Here is a 23,783-nt window from a genome sequence, read left to right on the forward strand (position 1 = left end):
TATGTTACCTGCTGCATCCTTCTTCAAGTATAGGGCATGTTCAAAAGGGCACTTCACAAAGTCATTCTTCAGAAAATACTCATTAATTCTGGAATTCCATGCGCGTAGATCTTGCTTGAGCCCGTACAAAACAATGAAGACAACCCAATGCAACTTTCACCAAAACAAGAATCTAATGGCTCCACAAAACTAGCAACACAAGAACTAGTAAAGCATACCTTAACATTCAATCTAAGCCCGGCAATAGATTGGAATGCAACCACAAGGGATTTTGATAAATCTTCAAAAATGAAGATGGGCGCTCACAAATGGAGTCTTTGTTCTTTCAATATCATTCAAAGTCTGCCACAAAAACCCTAGACATGGGTATTTATACAAGAGACTAAAAGTTCTAAAAAAGAAAGACAAAAAGAGTCCAAAAACGCAAGTCGCGCAAAAAGCCCGGTCGGGCGTTTTTACTTATGCAAAAAGCCCGGTCGAGCGAACTCTCTGGAGTTCGCGGCCAAAAACTGTCAGCTTCCGTTCCCTCCTCCCACGAGGCCTTGAGTACCATTTTCAGCTTCCGTTCGTCCCCTACTCGAGCACTCTCTTCGGATGAGCTTATTCCACGGATGAATGTGCTTAAAGCTTCTTGCATCTTCTTTGTCATTGCCCTCGTCATTGGTCGATGAATGCCCTTGGTGGGGTTGATAAAATGATGCGAGACTTGTGGATTCGCATCATGTTGTTGACATGTTATTGACATTTTGCTATAAGTTATTGACATGATGTGTATGTTTTTGCATTGTTAACATTTCAATATAATTGAAATATAAGTTGTTGACATTTCAACTTTGTTTTTGCATTGTTAACATTTCAATATAATTGAAATATAAGTTGTTGACATTTCAACTTTTATTTTTGTGGATGAAATGACGACAATACCCCCTAGTTGACATATAGTTACGTTTCGAAAATTTTGTGGATGAGTGGCTGAAAATGCATCTCAATTCTCAATTAAGCTAAAAAAATCTCAACCTAACAGGACCCTGGTGCCCCACAATATGTATATACTACCTTCCTTCAAAATAGAAACTATTTCCATTTTAGTTCATTTCTTAAAAATACAAAATTTCTATTTTAGGAAGTGAGGAACATAATCTCCTAAACATTACTAACACTACTTTTAGGAAGTTGGATCTCCATGATCCCTTCCCCATCATCGGTGCTGCGAGGGATGTTCTTGGATGCACCAAAAGCGCACAACAACTGCCCTGATCACTTGTTCCATGTCAATCTCATGATCCAAGAGCAGCACCATTCCGAAGTTCATCATCCAGCTCACAATCTCGAGCAACACCATTCCAAAGCTATACAAGGATTTGGAGGTGATGGAGAGGTTGGCAAGCCACTTTGGAGCCAAGTAGCCTCGCACGCTAGTTAGGGTTCTATACCGGTGGTCTTTAAGGTTAACGATCTTCGCAAGGCCAAAATAAGAAACCTTCGCTCTTCTCGTTTAAGAGGGATGTTCTCGGGTATGATGTTGAAGTGAAAAATGCAATCCCTACATTCCTCATCTAGATATGCTCTACTATGCAGATTCTCCCACGATATTATATAATAGCCCAACACGATCACAAAAGGCAACATTATAAGGTCAAACTCGAACACCACATGATAAGAAAACCTTGAACATTATCACATACACATCCCTTGCAAAAACCAACATGATAACAAGTTAACAACACAATTTAATTCATGTTGACACCATCTGATACGACAAAAGACAAAAGTAGCTAGGCTAGACATATAGTGCGTGCCAGGTTGGCACGAACACGGCCATATAACAACAAAACACAAATGTAGACACTAGAATGACGTCACATTCTCAAATCCGAATTTCCTAAGTGAGAAAAGGCTTGGAGTGTAAATCATGGCAAAGATAACGTCATCCTCATCCGCATCCTCTAGATTTCCATCCGTAAGCATACCGACTTGTTGAGTAGTCCTTGTCTCGTGAGAGTAGTAGATGAGGCACTTGTCTTCAAACAACATCAAAACGTCACCATTTTTGAAAAGTTTGATTGGATAAACAGTCATATCATGCCAATCAAAATCATAACCAAAATCAATATCAATATAAACACTAATCTTGCCCTCTATGGTCCAAGATTCCCCGACTCGGTATTCCTTCATCAACCAGATGACTATTTTATAACCTCGCGTGTAAGACAAACAGAGGCAGCCCCTCAAAACATTCAACTTCACATTCACAACAAGTCGATCAATAGCAGGAGCAGAGATGTGGTAAAAAGGCCAAACATTTCATCGCCAATTCGAAAACAGATGTCACACATTCTATCTTTGCAGAGAAATATTCTATTGATACCAAAACAGAGGCCACAACTACGCTTATTGCATTTTCGTTTAATGCTTTACCCACCACTCCTTGATTCTCATTTCGCCGTTGAACATTTCATCTGTCAGCTTCTTGCTTGTGAACATCTCCAACAACAGTATCCCATAACTGTATACATCTCCCATTGTAGATACCATTCCATCTGATCCAAACTCTACAAATTGTAATTCACACGTTCAACTCCAATCATCATAAAAACATAAATGATTGTAATCAGTTCATAATAAAGAAAGTGAAATACAGGATTTTATAAATTAAGCATCACCTGGTGCTGCATAACCAATAGTTCCCATGGCTATAGTGTGAACTGCAGCCTCGTCGTGGCCGAAGAGCTTGGCGATACCAAAATCCCCAACATGAGCAGTCATATCTGCATCGAGCAACACATTGCCTGGCTTTATATCACAGTGAACTACAGGGTACGTATGGTCATGATGAAGATATTCCAAACCTAACGCCACATCTATTGCTACTTGTAGTCTTTGCACCAGATCAAGACAATTCTTGTCCGAATGCAGCCATTTCTCCAAGCTTCCATTCGGCATATATGTAAGAATCAAGGCTTTGAATTCAGGGTTACTGCAACAACCAAGTATCTTTACCAAGTTTCTATGTCGAATAGTGCTCAATATATGACTCTCAGTTTCAAAGATACTGATGGCTCTTTCTACTTTTAAGTTGAACACTTTCACCGCAACTTCTGTCCCATCTGCTAGTGTTGCTTTGAAGACTTTACCGATGCTTCCTTTACCAAGAAGATTCGTGTCACTAAAAGAACTTGTTCCCTGCTCTAGTTCTTTCTCCGAAACTACTTTCCAGCTCCTAAGTTTTGATGAATTTTCCGTAGGAGGCGGTTTGTCTCGTGGCCGCCTCCATCTCCTTATCAGAATGAGTAAACCAACCACCACAAACAAGAATGCAACAAAGGGTGGAACAACAAATTTCATTACAAGAGCAACAACCTTTGATTTTGGATGATTCTTCGGACAAGATGGCACTTGAAATCTCTCCGAGCCACATAGCTTAAAGTTGTTGAGAAATGAAAGAGCATCAAACTCAGAAAAACAACCTTCATCTGGTATTTCCCCTTCCAGATCATTATAAGACACATTCAACTTCTCAAGCTTGAGCTTTTCCAGTGACTCGGGTATCGAACCATACAGGTGATTATAAGACAGATCCAATTTACTCAATCCTTTGGCCTCTCCCAATGACTGAGGGATGGAACCATTAAACGCATTTTTCGACAAATTTAGGTACACAAGTGACTCACATCCGCCAATCGATTCAGGAATAGAACCTGAAAACTCGTTAGCGGATAAGTCTAACTGGTTAATAGCCTTCAACCTTCCAATATACGGAAGTTGACCACTCAGATTGTTCGAAGACAAGTCCAAATATATGAGGTCTGCAAGACCAAAGATTTCCGAAGGGAGAGTGGAACTCAGCTTGTTCGAGCTCATAATGACCATTCTTAGAGATTTAACTTCCCCCAAACATTCTGGTATCGGACCTACGAGCATGTTGGCATGCAAGCCCAAGTTCATCAAATTACTCATTAGACAAAGATCACGAGGGATATATCCGCCCAGCCGGTTATTATAGAGGACTAACTTCCCCAGTTGCTTCAACTTCCCCATTGTTGCCGGGATGAATCTTGTGAGATTATTCGTAGATAAATCCAAAGTTTGTAAATTGCTCAAATTTCCAAAAGCAGAAGGAATAACTCCTCGGATGTTGCAGTTAGATGCTTGAAAAGTGATGAGAGAAGCAGATAAGTTCCCAACCGAAGGCGGGAGGACACCATTCATCCGCGGATTAAGTGATAACTCCAAGTACTCCAAATTTGGGCAGTTAGTTAGTGAAGAGAGAAATGTGAGTTCTTGATCCGGAGAGTCAGCTCCCGTCAGATTATTTCCCCAAAGTCGAATAACTTGGAGGGACCTTAAGTTATCAAAGTGGGGAATGGAGCCAGTGAATGAGTTATTATTCAACTGCAACCAAGTAAGCATGGAAGCATTGCTGATAGTGGTTGGGATTTCTCCGGTGAGTCTATTGGAAGATAAGTGTAGCTCTTGGAGATTGACAAGTGAGAGGCCTATGTTTGGAGGAAGACTGCCGGAGAGATGATTGAGCAGAAGAGATAATACCTTTAATGTTGAGAGATTAAATATGGAATGTGGGATGGAACCACTCAAAGCATTCATGTATGCATGAATAAGTGTGATGTTTTTGAGATTACCAAGCTCTTCTGGTATTTCACCATTCATCAAGTAATTCATATTCAGTAACAAATTTCATTAATAAGTAATGTAACTTGCATGCTTCAATTAATGTTTTCTTTAGAGATACATACCTGTCAAATTGTTGGAATCAATATATAATGTTCTCAGCAGAGTAAGGTTCCCAATTTGCTTTGGTATGTGACCGGAATAGCATATAAAACTTTTTAGTAAAATAGCATGTGATGAAGTCTAATAAAATATCTAAAAGGGGCTCAAGTTGGAAGGGTCCTATTACGCGTACAAACTAAAATCCGGACCATTAGATTTTAGATTCTGGAAATTTGTTTTCTCTCCTTTAGTCAACATGTTAATATACCTGTTAATTTGTTGTTATTAAGTTTTAGATGCTGCAAGGAGGTGAGATATCCAATTTCTTTGGGTATGCCACCTACAAATACAAGTACAACATAGTTAGCCAAAAAGAAGACTTCTAAAATATAACATCTACATATAATAGATATGTACTCTCAAGTTGTTAATTAATTACCTATCAAGTTGCTGTCAAGATACAATATTTAAAGCCTGGTTAAACTGTTGAAAATGGGGACACTTCTAGTAAGAATGTTGTCACCAAGGTACACAAATTCCAGAGAAGAAATGTTGAAGACAGATGAAGGAATTTCTCCTGCTCAATTAGAATCATTTTTCTAAAAGTTAATGAATATTTTACTAAACATGATAGTAATTTCAAATGAGAAGAGATGATGATACCTTCCAAATGGTTTGAAAACATGCTTAAATAAGTAAGCTTCGTCAAGTTCCCGATTTCAGTTGGTATGTTGCCAGTGAGTTTGTTAGATGATATTCGCAAATCTTCCATCTCTCTGCACTTGCATATACTCTTCGGGATTTTTCCAACAATTTTATTTCCGCTCAGATGTAACCTCTTGAGTTTCGGAGTGTTGCTGCATATATCACTTGGGAGCTCTCCCGATAGGTTGTTAGACCTGAGGTTGATCTCTACCAACGCAGATATGTTGGTGAAGACTCCACTCGGTAGACCTCCCTCGAGCTGATTGCTCGCTAAGTTCAAAGTCTGCAGCATTTGGATGTTGGAGAGCTCTGAGGGTATGGAGCCTGTGAAATTGTTGGAACTCTTGTCCAGAGACTGAAGGAACGTTAAGTTTCCAAGATGTGCAGAGATGGTTCCGTGGAGGAGGAAGCCGGAGAAATTGAGGGCCGTGACCCTTTGGTAGGCGAGGCTGCATGAGACGCCAGTCCAGCTACAGATGGAAGCATTGGTCGACCAGTTGCTGATCAGGATGGAATCAGGGTCCAATTTGGTGGTGTTTTTGAAGGCAAGGAGAGCGTCTTGATCAGTAGTTGAGTTGGAAAACGGGGAGGAGGAGGCGATCAGTGTAACGCTGGTTAATGTCAAAAGCACGAGAGCGAAAAAGAAGGGAGGGGTAGAGGTCTCCATTAGTTGCTTGAATCTTTCGATAGCTCAGATGAAGATGAAGATGAAGACGAAGAGGATCAATTAAATTTGAAAGTTGGTTAGTGGAAACAAAAGAAAAAGCAATCTACTTTCCTAAAGCATCTTTGTGTACACATTATGTCCCACAAGGACAAGCATTATATCTTTGCTATGATTTACTTTATCACAATATCAGTAAATCTATTTTAGTCTATTGACCTGCATAAATTTTTGATTCAATAAATATGTATCAGTGAATTCTTAATCCTAGACCAATTTTCGGCACCAAAAAAAGTACAATTGACAGCCAGAGATGATACATGGCATCCACAGTGGATGAAACGGTGTCGTTTCGAATCAGATGGAAGGAAAAAAATATAAACTTCCCATCTTATTGCAACGACGTCAGTTTCATGAAAAAAAAAGCTAGTATATATCATAAGACAATAATAGTAAATAAGGCAATACATGCTTAAATTAGGATATAATCATTGTAACCAAAAAAGCATCAAGCAGTAGCACGAAGTCTGAGCATATTAGAGCAAATATACTACCTACATTCTGTTCAAACCTCATAGTTCATTTTTGAAAACCTTAATAGGGGAAACAAGCACATAATCTCCACAAAGCTCAGCATCTTTCTTGATGACCATTAATTTTGGTCACTCCAAATCCAAACACAACTATATTAGACTAAGAGTCGAGAGAGTTAGGATACGGACAAAGCTTGATAAAGTCTCGTGTTACAGGGTTGCATACATAAAGATCACAAGGAGTGTCACCCGTCATAAAAACCAACCCATTAGCTGAACCCCGAAGCGCTTCAGCACGAGGGAAAACAGACTTGGTGACCAAACTGTAGCGGAGATTATGGTGCTCAAGGTCAAGGCTGTCTTGAAATTCAAAGATTTCGTACCAGTTAGACTCCACACCAGACCGAACCACAGCCAACCCTGGCACTGATTTAGAAAGATGAGACTTGGCAAACTCGCGAGAGTTGAGTAACTCGAGCCCTGACTTGCAAACACATTTGCAACTAATAACATCTCTGGCGGAGAGCCGTGAAAGGATATCAATCGTGTTTTCTGTCGGTAAATTCACGAAGAATCCTCTCGTCATTTCTCTACCTAAAACAACAGACAGTCGTATTAGAATGATAATCAAATAAATCCAACACCATGTTCGTTATCATATCAATTTCTAACTCCAAATTGATTCTATCTAAGAGTGGTGAATACCAAATTAAAATTGGGCATAATGACCAATCCTAATTGGTTATTACATAATCGAGTAAAAAGGTCAATTTTTGTCCAAAACATATACGAATTTGGTCAAAAACATTCACTTCTTGAAAAACGGGTCCATAACACTCGAAATCATTGTCGGAGTGGTTTTTTATAGGTTCCGTTAACGGTCATGCCCCTGTCCAATTAGGATTGAACGTTAGTTTTTTGACGAAACCATAAAAAAGGACTACTTCCTGTGTGTTTGAGTTCTCCATTAATGGGGCGTGATTTCTTCCAAATTCGGCCATCATAAATCACCACCAACATCATCTCACGCCTCCCATTCCGAAGCGTTGCAATCAGCAAATGCGTTTGCAAATCATGGCTCAATATGCTCGATTCCGACTATTTCGCCCTAGTTTGCTTGAAGAGGAAGCCATCTCGTTGCACGATCTTCGAAATCGAAGACAAAGACGAAGTCGATTTAGAGAGCCACGATCTTCACTACCTTCCGCTCACATATTTCGAAACCCCCCCTTTCGGAAGCACACCAATGGAATGCACAGCTGGTAATGGACTGCTTCTTTTTCACCCCGAAAGAGATTATACTGATAATCATGTTTACATATGCAATCCTCTCACTCGTGAATATATCGGGCTCGTCTGTCCAATAAAATACGCCTCACTCGAGTGTCCGCTTACTTTTGATTTTTGTATGAGCAAAATAAGTGGCCAGTATAAGGTTGGTTTATATGGTTCGGGATGATGAATCCGACTATTTTCAAGTATACACCCTCGGGACAGGGAAGTAGAGGCGTGTCGAAGCCTCAGTTCCTGATTTGAAATTCTACTCATATGGGCACGCGGAATGTAATGGCAACCTTCATTGAGTAGGAGATGATTTGGTTAACCCTCCTTTCTGATTTGTGCTTCTATGTTGAAACTGAATGTTTTAGCTTCTTCTCTCCTCCTCCCGCTTTTCCTGGAGATGAGGAGTTGACTGTTTTTAAGGACTTCCTGTTTATTTGTTATTCACAAGACTACGAAATCGTCATCTGTTTTTTATATCAATCGGAGTTGGGTTTATCCTATCAAAGTTTTCAAAGATGGCGACATTTTGATGTTGCTGCATAGACGACGACTCATCTACTACTCCAACAAAACAAGACCTACTCAACAAGTAGCAGGGTTTTACTTTACCTTTGCCATAACTCTCACGCCTATCCTTTTCTCACTAAAGAGTTTCGAATTCGAGAATGTGATCTCATTCTAAATCGTAGTGTTAGTCTACATTTGTGTTTTGTAGTTCGTGTTCGCGTACAAGGTTTCTTTATTATGGGTTTTCCGGCTGGCCTTGTGGGCTTTTTCGTCAGTCCTCTCAATTAATGGAAATTGACTTGTTTTTATAGATGTACAAAAACGGGTGTGTTGATACATGGCATTGCCTTACCTTCGCCATGATTTTGACTCCTAACCTTTTCTTTCTAAAGAGTTTCAAATTAGAGAATCGAATCTCGTTCTAAATCATAAAATGTCAACTTAAGATAATCTACATACTAATAAAATAATTAAAAAGATACTGGAGATTTCTTTTCCGTACCCTAACAGGAAAGATTTAAACGGAATGATATAAAGAAAAGATATTTGGCCATGATAGATTCATAATTTGATTTATTAAATCCCCAATTCTTATTCACAGTTGCTCTGTCTCTTCTACTTGTGTATGAGTTCTCCACTAATGGGGCTTGATTTCTTCCAAATTCTGCCATCAGAAATCACCATCGACATACTCTCATGCCTCCCATTCCGAAGCGTTGCAATCAGCAAATGCGTTTGCAAATCATGGCTCAATCTGCTCGATCCCGACTATTTCAAAATAAAACCCCCTCCCGCCCTAGTTTGCTTGAAGAGGAACCAATCTCGTTGCACGATTTTCGAGATCGAAGACAAAGACGAAGCCGGTTTGGAGAGCCATGATCGTCACTACATTCCTCTCACAGATTTCGATATCCCTTTCAGAATCAGTGCAATGGAATGTACCACTGCTAATGGATTGCTTCTTCTATACTCGTATACCTATAATCCTGAAACTCTTCGCGTATGCAATCCTCTCACTCGTGAATACATGGTGCTCTGCTGTCCTAATCAACACACCTTATTTGATTATATGGTTGCTTTTTGTGTGAGCAAAATAAGTGGGCAATATAAGGTGGTCTGCTTCTGTCGGGCCTCCTCTGAATACGACTATTTTCAAGTATACACCATCGGAACAGGAACATGGAGGCGAGTTGAACCCGGCGCCGCTTATGGTTTCATATTATTTCATTATGGACACGTGGAATATAATGGCAACCTCCATTATATTGTAACTGATTTTGTTCAACCCTTCTGTCTGTTTTGTTGTTTCAATGTCGAAACAGAATGTTTTAGCATCTTCTCTCCTCCTCCAGCTCTAACTCCAGCTCTTCTTGTAGATGGAGACGAGAAGTTTTATTTTGAATTGACTGTTTTTAGGGACTGTCTATGTATTTGTTACGTACATGACTATGAAATTATCATCTGGTTGATGAAAGAATACCGAGTTGAGGAATCTTGGACCATAGAATACAAGTTAAGTACTATTGGTTTTGATTTTGATTTTGGCCAGGTTGTAAATTTTGTTCATCCTATCAAAGTTTTCAAAGATGGCGACATTTTGATGTTGTTGAACGGATATCGGTTCATCTTCTACTCCAACAAGACAAAAACTATTCAACGAGTAGGTATGTTTAATGATGCAAATGCAGGGTATTTCTTTAGTGAAATGATTTTCACTCCTAGCCTTTTCTCACTAAAGAGTTTCGAATCCGAGAATGTTTTCTCATTCTAAATCATAATGTTAGTCTACATTTTGTGTTTTGTCATTATTTGGTTGTGTTCGTGTCCAACAAATTCTTCATTGTGTGGTTTTCAGGCTTGGCCTTATTGGTTCGGCCCAACACGCACTATATATTTACATTATAAATGTAAACTTCTTAGCTAAACATATGGAAATTTGTAAACGTATATGTCAAAAAATTGAAAATTTATTTTCAATGATGGCAATAATATTTCACAATTTTAAAACTCACACTTACTATATCGTCAAAGTTCAATTTTAATTTTATGGCTCTCCATTCCAAACGCTAGATCTAGGGGTGTGCATTCGGGTTTCGGTTCGGTTTTTGTCAAAACCGAATTTAGTTCAATATCCAAACCGAACCGAACCCGAAATACCGAAAAATCAAAAACCGAACTTAAAAAAGCGAAAAACCCGAAGAAAAACGAAAAAACCGAAAAACCCGAAAAATAAATATAATATTAATATATATATGTGTGTAATTTATTTTATTTTATATATACTAATAGAATATTTATATATAATATAAAATTAATAATACATATAATATATATAATATAGTAGAATTTATTAAAAGAATATACTATATATTATATATTATATAATATATTAAATTAATAGAATATATATAATTCGATTTTTCGGTTTTTTTCTTCGCCCGAACCGAACTGAAAAACCGAAATTTTTGTATTTTCAAAACCGAACCGAAAAACCGAAATAACCGAAACGAATTTCAAAATTTCGGTTTGGTTCGGTTCGGATATTCGATTTCCGGTTTTTTTGCTCACCCCTAGCCTAGATCATCCCTCCAGATATCTACTCTTTCCGTTCTCAAACAATAATTTCCTTTGTCATTTTGATCTATCACACAAAACTATTCAACTTCCACTTTAGATGATAGTATCGTGTAAATAATTTTTGTATAATAATAATAATGAAACTAACAGTAGTAATTATTATCATTATTATTTTTAAATATAATATATTTATGTCTAAAATCAATAAATATTGCGAGTAATAATTTTTAAAAGTGCATTTGCAAACCATGGCATTGGTCTACCTCCATCAATTTTTTTCCCTTTTTTGAAAAGTGGATTAATAATTGTTATTAAACTTCACCTATTGAATAAAGGAGAAATATCAAATATATTAGTGTTGATCTGTGCTTCATCATTACCTACCACTATCAAATTGAATGTTATGTCTATGAATATTGAATATGGACCTATGGACTCCTTTGTACATAATAATAATAATAATAATAATAATAATAATAATAATAATAATAATAATAATGTTGAGAAATAATTGTTGCGTGGTTAGTTGGTTGCTATGCAGTATTAATTTGACGACTGCTGGTATGCTCAACTATTTTGAAAATATCAAACTCCATAGAGTATTTTTCTATTTTCACAATAGTACGACAAATAATGTAAATTATTAATTCTTTTCATCCATCTCATACTTTCTTCGTTCACGATTTAACAATCTATTTTATCATTTTGAGAGGTCCACGATTTAAAGATTGATTTTACCTTTTTTTACTTTTTGTAAGTGAACCACATAGTTTTCTTTCCGAAGTCATATAATTTTTAAAATCTATATAATGACTCTTTAAATGATAAAAGGAGGGAGTACTATCTTAATTCTTTGTAATCATGTGTCATATTTAATTATTTTTTTTATCTAAATCCGAATATGTGATCCAATCTATAAAAGGGGTAGGAAAGTGTTAAGGGTAGCCTTCCTTAAGGTTTGAATTCCACCCAGTCAAGAAACTGAAGCCGTGGTCGTCGAGCGCCTAAGAGGTTTTGGCGAAGACGTCCGGCAGAGGGGGTGCTGGGTGCGAGAGAGGTTCTCGTCGGAAGCGATAGAGAATTAGAGTTTTGTGATTCAAGCCAAGTTGGGCGAAATACTGATTTCATTCATTGGTTGAATGCCTAACAAAACATATTTATAACAATAGAACTACTACCCTAACTTAATGAACAAGAAACAAATATAACAAAAGATATGCAAATCCATAATATATCTAAACTAAAGTAAGGTTCGTATCAGAAAGACTCAATTCCTATTCACAAAATTTACACATCTCTTCCGTTTCCACTTCTTTTTTCTTTGTGTTTGAGCAGTGATTCAGTCTAAATCTGATGGAGATTAATTTGTTCACAAATCTACCATTGCAAATAACAGCCAACATCCTCTCACTGCTCCCTATCCGAAGTGTTGCCATTAGCAAATGCGTTTGCAAACCATGGCTCAGTCTGCTCGAATCCGATGATTTTCTCAAATCCCAAACCAAAACACCACCCGCCCTAGTCTGTTTGATGCCGGTGAGGTGGAACTCAGCTCGGTGCACGATTTTTGAAATCGAAGACGAAGCTGATCTAGAGAGCCATGATCTTCACTACATTTCGCTCACAGATTTCGATATCCCTCACGCATACTTTGAATAAATTAAAGCTATCTCTGCTAATGGATTGCTTCTTCTGTACAGCTCTCTATGTTTCAATTATCCACAAAGTAAGGTACTCTTCATTTATACAATCTGATCACTCGAGAATATACCGAGCTCTGCTTTCACAAGAAAGACCTAACGTTTCTTTCGTTGAGTTATGGATTTGGAGTGAGGGGCGGACGCAGAAATAAACATTAGTAAGGGCTATATTTTCAAAATATAGTTTGAAAATGTTTTTCTAGGTAATTTATGTGATTAATAAGGGCTTTAGTATAAATATAGGTATAAAATACGAATAAATTATAAAAATTTATTAAAAAATGTCAAAAAAAAACAATTCATTAAGGGCTAAGCCCCACCCTTTGTCTACATGGGTCCGCCCATTTAAATAAGTGAGCAATATAAGGTGGTCTGTATCGATGATACCAACTGTCGTTATCATGTATACACCCTCGGAACTGGAACATGGAGGCCCCTTGAGAGTAATGGCAGGCTCTACTCGAGAGTATATGATTTGACTCGAAACATTTCGATTTGTGTGTTGAAACAGAATGTTTTAGCATCTTCTCCTTTCCTCCAGCGGGAGATGATGTTATAGATGGGGGTTTGTATGTTTTGAGTGACTGCCTGTGTTATTCTTACATGTGTTATGGCAAAATTGTCAACTGGTTGATGAAATAATACCAAGTCGAGGAATCTTGGACCATTGAGTGCAAGTTGAGTACTGCTAGTTTCGAATGGTGTGTTTATCTAACAAAAACTATTCAATATGTTGGTATGTTTAAGGATGCATCTGCAAAGGATTCTGTTACGAACCTGATTTTCACTCCTAGCCTTTATTGAGTATAAGGACTCCACCGACTTTGGAGAAGAACCTAGAATTTAGTAGATAACAATTAACTAGAATAATCTAGTTGAATCTACCGACATAGTCTTAAGAAATAGGAATTAGGAATATAAAAATTAAAAATAGAATAGTTAGAAGACTAGAATTCTTAGTCTTAAGAAATAGGAATTAGGAATATAAAATTAGAATAGTTAGAAGACTAGAATTCCAAATCTAGTTTGGTGAAGTCGGTTCTTAACCGACATAGATTGCCTATAAATAGGCATTAGGTGTTTCGTAGTAATGTGTACACAAATAGAGAGCTAAGTGTGCGTAGAGTGTGTACGAGAGTTAGTGTGCGAGGTGTGTCCTCGTAGAGATAGGGGTGGTGTCTTGTGAGGTGTGTCCTCCAAGAGTGTATTTTGGGGTGTGTCAAAAGTGTTGTAGTGTTGTGTAGTTGGTGTTTCGTGCACCATTGTGTCGAGCATAATAAATTTGTGTTTTTTATAATCGATCCTGGAGTACCGCTGATACCCAAAAGCCTTGTCTCTCGCATGAATTTCGGATTCGGAAATGTGATCTTGTTTTAGTGCATAATTTGAGTCTACATTTGTGTTGGTGTAGATTTGAGGTTCTATGATTTTAGTGTTCGTGATTTGCCTTATGATGTTGCTATTACCGTATTCAGGGACGATTCCTAAGTAGGCCAAGCCGCCCCTCTAGCGAGGATGCAAAACAGAAACGTCTCATTTAAGTTGGGACTGGAGAGTATTTTTTATTTGGTATTAAAGCGGGCCACGTACACTAAATTAATGAAAGATCTAGTAAAAGCAATTATTTAAAAAGCAATGATATGAATGAAATATTTCGTTGATAGTGATATTAATATTAATATTATACTAATTTGAATTACTAATTGATAGTGACACAGTAATATTATACTGAAATATTATGTGACTTATTTATCAAAAGTTATGACCGTAAATGTCGATTTATGAGGCCCAATTCTTTAGGATATCTGCAAGGCCCAATTAATTGTGCTTCCGGGCCCAAATCTGCTACTCCCAGGCTTCTCGATACATCGCACACCAACAGTTTGAAAGAATGACTCGCTTGAAAAATGTTGCTGGCGGTTTGAACCTTTAGAAGCTAAGATCGAATATGCATTCAGTTTATCTTTGACACTACATATTGAAGTGCCATACCATAAATAGTTGCACATCATCATTACATCGTGTTTTATTTTAATAAATTTTAAAAATAACGAAATAGAATTTATAACTCCCTCCGTTCCTTAAACTATGTCATATTTTGATCGGGCACGAATTTTAAGAAATGTAATGGAAAGTGAGTTGAAAAAATTAGTGAGCAGATGATGCCTGGGATGGCAGCCGGGGGGAGTATGCCGGGGGGTTATGCTGACGGAGACGAGGAGTAAGGCTTAGGTCGGGTTTTTTTTAAATAATGTAATTTTTTTATAAATTAATGTATTTTTTTTAAATTTAAATAATATTATTGAATTTCCCGTATCTGTGTTGTAAATTTAATTCCGTATTTTGTGTGATTGTCAATTATTATTTGTTTTATACAATTATGAGTGATGTGGCTAGGCTATTGCTGGGATATTTGCTTGTCCTGATAATATGGTATGAGAATTTTTAACGCTGATGATGTGGCATGATGAGTTTGTTGCTGGGCTATGATCGGGCAAAAATAATTGTGGATGCTCTTAAGAAAAGGTAAAAGAAGTGTTACAGTACACATCCTGTGTCTATTTCTCATCCACATCTCCCTCTTCACATTTTCAGTTGGAAATTTCAAGTTGAAGGCCCAAGTTTTCCACCTTCAATTTGCACAAAGCAAGGTAACAATTCGATTTAATTCGTCTCTAGCACCTTCTAAACACGAAATTAAGGGATAAATCGGAAGAACTCTCACTTAGGTAGAGAATTTAAAAATTAATAATGAGAATTCCCCCTAGAGTTTTGCTCTGTTTTGCTTAAATTTTGCAATGTGATGGGCTAAGTATGAAGTATCAATGGTGAAACAAAGATTAAATCTTGAAGTTTATGGGAAATGACAGAAATATTTGAAGGATTTAAGTGCAGATTTTTGCATCACAGGCTTGAATGTGTCCAGTTGATTTTTTTTGTACTAAATTGAAATTGTGGTAATAGGTTTTAAAATGGATTGGTAGAAGGTAAATAAAAATCTACCGACGACAATTTGGGGGACCTTTTTGGTTTCGAAAACTGTTTTTAATTACTTTAATTAATCTGTATTTGTGTTATGGTGTGTTGGGAGAATGATTATGGATGACTGTTGACCTGAAAACTGAGTTATTAAAGGGGTGAAGGTGTTAGTCCAGAGGTAAGTTTGGTTTTCTGTTTTTAGGGATTTTGAATTGTGGACTAGTTGGTTGTGCCCCTTGTAGATGGAGGTGTGGGGGTAGAAGCTCTTGAATTCTCTGCAAAACGCTAGAAGTCGAGAGCTTCTTGTCTGTAAGTTTCCATTCTAGAGGCTTGTGCGCGAGATCGCACAAGACTTCTGGATGGATCTGAGGTTCTAGAGCTTTGCCGTCATGGGTGTTGCATGAGGTGGTTAAATGTGTTTGGAATGAGTACGGTCGTGTCAGGTGGAAAATTTGCACAACCTAGAAAAGTTCGTAACACTGCGACTATTTTGAAGTCACTGTAAAAACCGGAAGAGGCCTAAGTTGGTGGTTTTAGTTGCTGGTTGCCTCTTTATAGTAAATGATGTTGAGCACACTGAAGAAGTCATAGCAGTTTAATAAGCCAAGTCATGATTGATAATGGATGCCAAATTATCATATAGTATTCTATGAGTCTTGAACTTGCAACATGACCTAGACAATTCAACATTACACAAATAAATGGGAGTAGAAAACAACAATACCCATTATTCAACATCAAAGGCTCAACCTTTTTATCTTCTTCTTCTTTGTGGTGTCACATTTCCTCTACTGCTTCTCATCTTTATCCTGTAAAATCTGTAGATCCATTCCAACAACCATTTAGGCCTTCCATACCCAAGAATCACACAACCCACAGTCACACCGATTACGAATCCACATCCATACCCAGAAACAACTGCCTGCCAACAGAATCCCTCTAGAATACCATAATCATGATCACCTTCTTCCAGCATCTCTGAAGGCAAAGGCTCTTCACATTTCCGTGTTAATGGAAATCCACATAGTCCAGAATTTCCAACATAGGATTTATTGTCAAATGTGGGAAACTGGCCACTGGATTGAGGTATCTTCCCTGAAAGATTATTCATGGAAAAGTTCACCGTAGAAAGAAATGTGAGTTTTGTAAGCTCTGTTGGAATTTTCCCTTCCAATTGGTTTGAAGACAGGTCCAACGACTCGAGTTCTGTGATGTTTCCAAGAGATGCAGGTATACCTCCTGTGAGGCAGTTGTGAGACAGATTCAAAGATATCAAGGAATTCAAACTTCCAATGGAGTTTGGGATACTGCCTGAAAATCTGTTGGATGACATGTCGATTGTTGTTGTCAGAATTCTCTCATATTCTAGGTCCAAACCTTTCACTGTCAATATGAATGACTCTGTATAAAATACTCGATGATTCTTTTGTACTTTCATCATCGCTTTGAAATTCATCAGATATCGATAGGGCAGGTTACCAATGAATGCATTATGGGATATATCAAAAACTTGTAGGTTGGAGAATGGAAGCCTAGGCTTTGAAGTGAGAGAAGAAATGGTACCACTAAAGTTGTTAGATCTCAATATGAGGACCCGAAAATCAGTGAGATTTTCCATCCAAACTGGAAAGGTGTCTTGTATTCTGTTGTTTCCAATATCAAGAACCTGCAGACTTTGACAGTTGTAGAGGGATTGGGGTAGTGTTCCTTCCAACTTATTATCATTCAAGTTGAGTGACTTAAGACTACAACCCTTTGAAAATGTAGTCGGAATGATTCCCTGAAAGTCGTTCTGGTTTAAATTCAAGACCTCCAATTTCTTGATGTTCCCTAAACTCTGTGGAAGCACTCCTTCAAAACTGTTGTTTGATAAACCTAGGTATACCAGATTCTCGCAGTTGCCAATCGATTTGGGAACAGAGCCTGAAAACTTATTAAAGGACAAGTCAAGATAGGTGATAGCAATTAAACTTGCTATTTGATCAGGAATTTGACCACTCAAATAGTTTGAGAACAAGTCGAGATCTATGAGCTTTGGAAGATTTAAAAAGTTGGAAGGGAGTGTAGAATTCATCTTGTTTGAGGCAAAAGAGACTCTTTGGAGGGATTTAATATCTCCCAAACAATCAGGTATTGAACCAGTGAGCTCATTAAGACTCAATTCTAACTCCACCAAAGTACTGTTTTGGCAAAGCTGATGAGGGATATATCCTTGTAGCTGGTTATCATAAAGATATAATTTTCCAAGTAGATTCAGTTTCCCCATTGTGGTTGGGATGGATCTTGTGAGTTGATTCTTGGATAAATCCAAGGCCTGCAAATTCCTCAAATTTCCAATTGTGGTTGGGATGGATCCTGTGAGTTGATTCTTGGATAAATCCAAGGCCTGCAAATTCCTCAAATTTCCAATTTCTGGAGGAATAATGCCTCTGATGCTGCAGTTGGATGCTGAAAAGGTCACAAGAGAAGTAGATAAGTTCCCAATGGAAGCCGGAAGGATACCATTCATCATCGGATTGTTACTAATATCCAACCAATTCAAATTTGGGCAGTTTGTTAAAGAAGACAGAAATCCCAGTTCTTGATTTGGCAATTCTGCTCCAGTCAGATTATTTTCCCAAAGGCGAAGGTCTTCAAGCTGTCTTAGATTACCGAAGTCGGGAATGGGACCAGTGAATGAGTTTCTGTTCAATTCTATAGCGATTATCTGAGAAGCATTGATGATAGAGGTCGGAATTTCACCTGCCAGTGTGAATATGTTATAGTAATACAAATAAAGTTGTTGGAGATTTACAAGTGAGAGCCACATGCTTGTAGGGAAGAGTACCAGAAAAGTGATTCTGTTGAAGATCGAGTATCGTCAAATTTGATAAGTTGAATATGGAAAAGTGGATGGGACCGGTCAAGAAATCGTTGAAGGGTGTGGCTAATAACTCGAGCTCTGCTAGATTTCCAAGCTCTTTCGGCAATTCACCTATCGGACAATAATAATTCAAATTTGATATGGTAAAGACTTGTTTTTTGTATTTTTCAGGGTCACCTTCCTTTAACATAGAGGTATGGATAATTAAAGGATGCAAGAAAATATAGGGATTGATAAATTACAGTTTATGACAAGAACTATATATTGAATCATATGTAAACATACCTGTCAACTTATTGTCACCCAAATCTAGAAATAGTAATGAAGTGAGGTTACCAACTTGCTTCGGTATGGAACCTGTGTTGAACATTGATAGACTTAAATATGGAAAGAACATTTGAGGTATGTATACATGAAAAAACAAAAACAATCTGGTTTCATTAATTGGTACTCCATTTGTCCCATAGTAGATGTCACACTTGGGAGATGACACGAGATTTTAGGAGATGTTATTTTGTGTGTTAAGGGGTGAGAGAAAATATAATTTTATAATTGATGTGAGAAGAAATTTTTTTCAAAAGAGGAAATGTGGTGTGATAAACTAAAAAAGAAAGTGTGACATTAATATGGGACCGAGGGAGTAGTATATTGTGAAAGGCTATGACAACTGTTCAAGATCCAAGGTACTATATACCAAGTAGTTGTTGGAAAGTTTTAGATTCATAAGCTTATGGAATATTAGAATTACAATATGTAATTTCCTTTGAACATTTTGGTGAATAGTAGAAAAATGGATATGTAATTTACAAGTTGTAGAATGCACCTATTATGTTGTTGCTTTTAACAGACAACACTTGGAGGTTGAGTAAATTGTCCAAATTCGCTGGTAGGCTTCCAGACAGATTATTGTCGCCGAGGTATATGAATTCCAATGAGGAAACGTTGAAGATAGAAGACGAAATGTTTCCTATCAAAATATGGAAAATAAGGTCAAATAAAATCGTTTAATCAACGTGAAAGCTCCCTGCGATGATGAAATCTTTTCTATGTCCTCATAGTTTTGATCTCCTTTGAAACTATAATATAACATAAAAGTAATAGAGAGAATAATGCTGAAAGAGATAAAATCTGTATTTTTTTTTAGTATATTTCAGAATCATTATTTTTGGAACACTGTTCAAAGTTCGATGCATGAAATATATGAATAATTTATAAATACTATACATTAATTAGGAATGTTTATTGTGAATGTGTAATGTAGTAAACTAACAATGTAAAAATTTATAAACATACCCGCCAACTTATTCGAAGAAAGATCCAGTCCTTGTAGTGAAGACAAGTCCCCGATTTGATTTGGTATGTAACCTAATTAGTAAAATTGACAAAATTACTTACGAATTTTTTTATTTTGTAGCTTGACATTAAGTATGCAAAAAAAATCGGAGAGATCGAGTATGAAAATTTTTAAATTTAACCTCTAGTGTGCGCAATTAGTTACTCCCTTCATCTCGGCGTGACTTCCATTTTCATCCATATATGACTAATAGCCATATTTGCTTTTACTCTACATTCCACTAACTCTTCTCATTTTCATTTGATTATAAAATTAGTACTCCATATAATAAAAGTACGATCTACATTCAATTAACCTTTTCAATTCATTTCCACCACATTTTTTTAACCCTGAGTCTGAGTCAACTTATGCCACGGAGGGAGTACATCCATATTCTTAGTAACAACTAGGGTTGTGGAAGTAATTACTACCTCTATTCCTCCATAGAGAGAATAGAATAAGTGGAGCTTCACAACTAAATGACCAATTTACTACTATTTTCCATTTATAGTAAGTGGACCTCACACGTCACTAACACATTATTCTCACGTTCTATTATTCCATAAAGTTTATATAAATCACACATTCCATTAACTCTTAAAATTTGAGACGAAACAAAGTGAGTCATTTGATGATTGATGGTGGAAGTATTAAGTTTGGATACTATTAAGAAGGGTTTTCATTTTTCATTAATAAGTAATTTAACTTGCATACTTCAATTAATGTTTTCTTTAGAGATACATACCTGTCAAATTGTTGGAATCAATATATAATGTTCTCAGCATAGTAAGGTTCCCAATTTGCTTTGGTATGTAACCTGAATAGCATATAAAACTTTTTAGTAAAATAGCATGTAATGAAGTCTAGTAAAGTACCTAAAAGGGGCTAAAGTTGGAAGGGTCCTATTATGCGTACAAACTAAAATCCGGACCATTAGATTTTTAGATTCTGGAAATTTGCTTTCTCTCCTTTAGTCAACATGTTAATATACCTGTTAATTTGTTGTTATTAAGTTTTAGATGCTGCAAGGAGGTGAGATATCCAATTTCTTTCGGTATGCCACCTACAAATACAAGTACAACATAGTTAACCAAAAAGAAGACTTATAAATTATAACATCTACATATAACAGATATGTACTCTCAAGTTGTTAATTAATTACCTATCAAGTTGCTGTCAAGATACAATATTTGAAGCCTGGTTAAACTGTTGAAAATGGGGACACTTCTAGTAAGAATGTTGTCACCAAGGTACACAAATTCCAGAGAAGAAATGTTGAAGACAGATGAAGGAATTTCTCCTGCTCAATTAGAATCATTATTTCTAAAAGTTAATGAATATTTAACTAAACATGATAGTAATTTCAAATAAGAAGAGATGATGACACCTTCCAAATGGTTTGAAAACATGCTTAAATAAGTAAGCTTCGTCAAGTTCCCGATTTCAGTTGGTATGTTGCCAGTGAGTTTGTTAGAGGATATTCGCAAATCTTCCATCTCTCTGCACTTGCATATACTCTTCGGGATTTTTCCAACAATTTTATTTTCGCTCAGAAGTAACCTCTTGAGTTTCGGAGCGTTGCTGCATATATCACTTGGGAGCTCTCCCGATAGGTTGTTAGACCTGAGGTTGATCTCTACCAACGCAGACATGTTGGTGAAGACTCCACTCGGTAGACCTCCCTCGAGCTGATTCCTCGCTAAGTTCAAAGTCTGCAGCATTTGGATGTTGGACAGCTCTGAGGGTATAGAGCCTGTGAAATTGTTGGAGCTCATGTCCAGAGACTGAAGCAACGTTAAGTTTCCAAGATGTGCAGAGATGGTTCTGATGGGGTACGGACTAAACAAGCCCAACAGCAGTGACGGCCCATCAGCCCAAAGCCCAAGGAAGAGTACCAGTTCGGCATTACCAAAGAGTTCGGCCCTAGCCTACAGCTCGGTAAAAGCCGACCAGTCAAGCTCTACTCTCAGATCGGCTAAAGCTGCTCGGCAATAGTTCAGCAGTTCGGTCTCAGTATTCGACCGAACTGGAAGATAGTCAACTCATGCAGGATAGTGGACCAAGTACAGAGATAGTGGACTCATGCAGGATCTCATGCAAGATAGTGGACCCATGCAGGATCTCCATGACCTCCACGACATCCACAACCATCATTAGTGGTGATGCAAGCCACGATCTTAGTTCTATGTATAAATAGAACTTAGATCAGATAGAAAAGGGTTAAGTTCTAAGGAAGTTCTCTAGAGATCAAATATCAAATAGCAAGTCTGTATTGTAAGCTGTAGAAAACAGATCAAGCAATACAACTCTGCCCTCTTTTCTTCCCGTGGATGTAGATTTACCTCAGTAAATCGAACCACGTAAATCTCTGTGTCGTGATCAGTATTTTCCAGCATTCATCACCATCAAAAATTCGCCAAACCATCACTGGCGCCGTCTGTGGGAAACAGAGAACCAAATTTGTGATAAAGCGAATTTTTGACCCTTTTTCCACCCCAAAAAAATGCATACCAGATCACACACTACCCGTAATACCGTTCGTGAAAACCATGAGGAAGCTAGTCCAGCCCGCAGGTCCGGAAAACAGCCTCGGGAGACAGCTACTTCCAGTTTTCACGATGAAGGAACAAGCCGCTCAAAAGGTCCACACACCGAGTCTTCCCAGCAGCCTGATTTGAATGAGGCTGTCAAGCTGTTCTTGGCTGAAAAGCAGGATGAGTTCTTAGCCTTCCTGCAAAAGAGCCAACAGCCGAAGATGAAAACGGTGGATTCTCCCTCCTCCTCCAGACATGAAAGTCACTACCGCAGTAGTGCCGTGTCCTCCAGGAAGAAGAATCCTCCACCCCGACATGTTCCTGTCCCTCCTCGGTGCCGAAATCACAGGAGATCTCCATCTCCTCCATACCGAAGAGATGTCGGGTTCGCCATGTACGGAGCATTAAAGACTCCGTTCTCGGACGATATCACCCGAACTCCTTTGCCGCGGAACTACCGGACACCGTCAATGACTTATGACGGGCTAGTGGATCCTCATGACTTCTTGGGATGCTATCAATATAATATGGCGAACCAGGGTCTCAATGAGGTCCATATGTGCAAGCTGTTCCCCGAGCTGCTCATCGGGAACGCCAGAAGGAGGTTCTTTCAGAAAGCGGAAGCCCGAATTACTTCGGCTCAGCTGCTTTCTATACGTCAAGGTCGCGACGAAAAGATCAGCGACTTCCTGACGAGATTCCATAAGGAATGCCTACAAGTAGATAATCTCAATGATCTACTTGTCATTTCGGCATTCCAAAATGGAATCCTGCCCGGAGCTCTCTACAGAAAGCTCGTGGAATGCAGTCCGCAAACAGCTCGAGAGATGTGGGACATTGCGGACAAGTTTTCTCGTGCCGATGAGGCAGACCGTCGAAAACGGTCTTTAGACAGCTCATCTAGAGAAGACAAAAAGAAGCCCGATCATAGCGATCAGAGGCTTCCTCGCCGAACACCTTCCCCACCAAAGGAGGGATAGCGGTCATCCGAGGTGATCGAAAAAGAGCAAGTGTGTTCGCAGATTGCGCTTAAAAGTGCCGAGCAATCAGATCGGCACCATCAAGCATAGCAATCACAGCAGCCGGAGTCAGAGGCAGGCGAAATGACCGAAGTCACACCGGAGCCGAACTCGATGGTGTACGGCACTGAAGCCGTGATTCCGTTTGAGATCGGCATACCCAGTCCCCGAACTCAATTTCTCCTCAGAAATGAATGGTGACGGACTGAGAGCCGAACTAGATCTTGCCGAAGAAAGAAGAGAATTGGCCTGCATAAAAGCAGCCAAGTACAAGGAGCAAGTAGCCCGGTATTATAACCAAAGGGTGAAAAAGCTGCAATTTCAAGTGGGAGATCTCGTCTTGAGAAACAACGA

At 38.1% G+C, this 23,783-nt stretch overlaps 3 protein-coding genes across 5 annotated transcripts; all 3 read right to left on the reverse strand.

The window, feature by feature from the left end:
* Positions 1–1,631: 1,631 nt before the first annotated feature.
* LOC121783029 (receptor kinase-like protein Xa21) lies at positions 1,632–20,659 on the reverse strand. Of its 3 annotated transcripts, XM_042181066.1 has the most exons (6): positions 5,395–6,202; positions 5,171–5,308; positions 5,000–5,071; positions 4,755–4,812; positions 2,664–4,649; positions 1,632–2,552 (listed from the first exon to the last, which is right to left on the reverse strand). In XM_042181066.1, the coding sequence occupies exons 5-6, from the start codon at positions 4,603–4,605 to the stop codon at positions 2,407–2,409; spliced, it is 2,088 nt and encodes a 695-aa protein (XP_042037000.1). In that variant the 5' UTR covers positions 4,606–4,649; positions 4,755–4,812; positions 5,000–5,071; positions 5,171–5,308; positions 5,395–6,202; the 3' UTR covers positions 1,632–2,406. The 3 variants fall into 3 exon arrangements, with proteins under 3 accessions (XP_042037000.1, XP_042036998.1, XP_042036999.1); XM_042181064.1 differs by having other exon boundaries at positions 2,664–4,812; XM_042181065.1 differs by lacking the exons at positions 4,755–4,812; positions 5,000–5,071; positions 5,171–5,308; positions 5,395–6,202 and adding an exon at positions 20,601–20,659 and having other exon boundaries at positions 2,664–4,733.
* Positions 4,741–6,103, reverse strand: LOC121781352 (receptor-like protein 34). The gene is made up of 4 exons (XM_042179095.1): positions 5,395–6,103; positions 5,255–5,308; positions 5,000–5,071; positions 4,741–4,754 (listed from the first exon to the last, which is right to left on the reverse strand). Exons 1-4 carry the CDS (start codon positions 6,101–6,103, stop codon positions 4,741–4,743), a joined length of 849 nt encoding a protein of 282 aa, XP_042035029.1.
* Positions 16,435–20,810, reverse strand: LOC121781353 (probable leucine-rich repeat receptor-like protein kinase At1g35710). Its single transcript, XM_042179096.1, has 6 exons — positions 20,792–20,810; positions 20,622–20,693; positions 19,367–19,510; positions 18,829–18,900; positions 18,508–18,654; positions 16,435–18,422 (listed from the first exon to the last, which is right to left on the reverse strand). Exons 1-6 carry the CDS (start codon positions 20,808–20,810, stop codon positions 16,435–16,437), a joined length of 2,442 nt encoding a protein of 813 aa, XP_042035030.1.
* Between the last annotated feature and the right edge of the window lie 2,973 nt (positions 20,811–23,783).

This window comes from Salvia splendens, chromosome 20 (assembly GCF_004379255.2).
Source record: "Salvia splendens isolate huo1 chromosome 20, SspV2, whole genome shotgun sequence".
In the NCBI taxonomy this organism is placed as follows: Eukaryota; Viridiplantae; Streptophyta; class Magnoliopsida; order Lamiales; family Lamiaceae; genus Salvia; species Salvia splendens.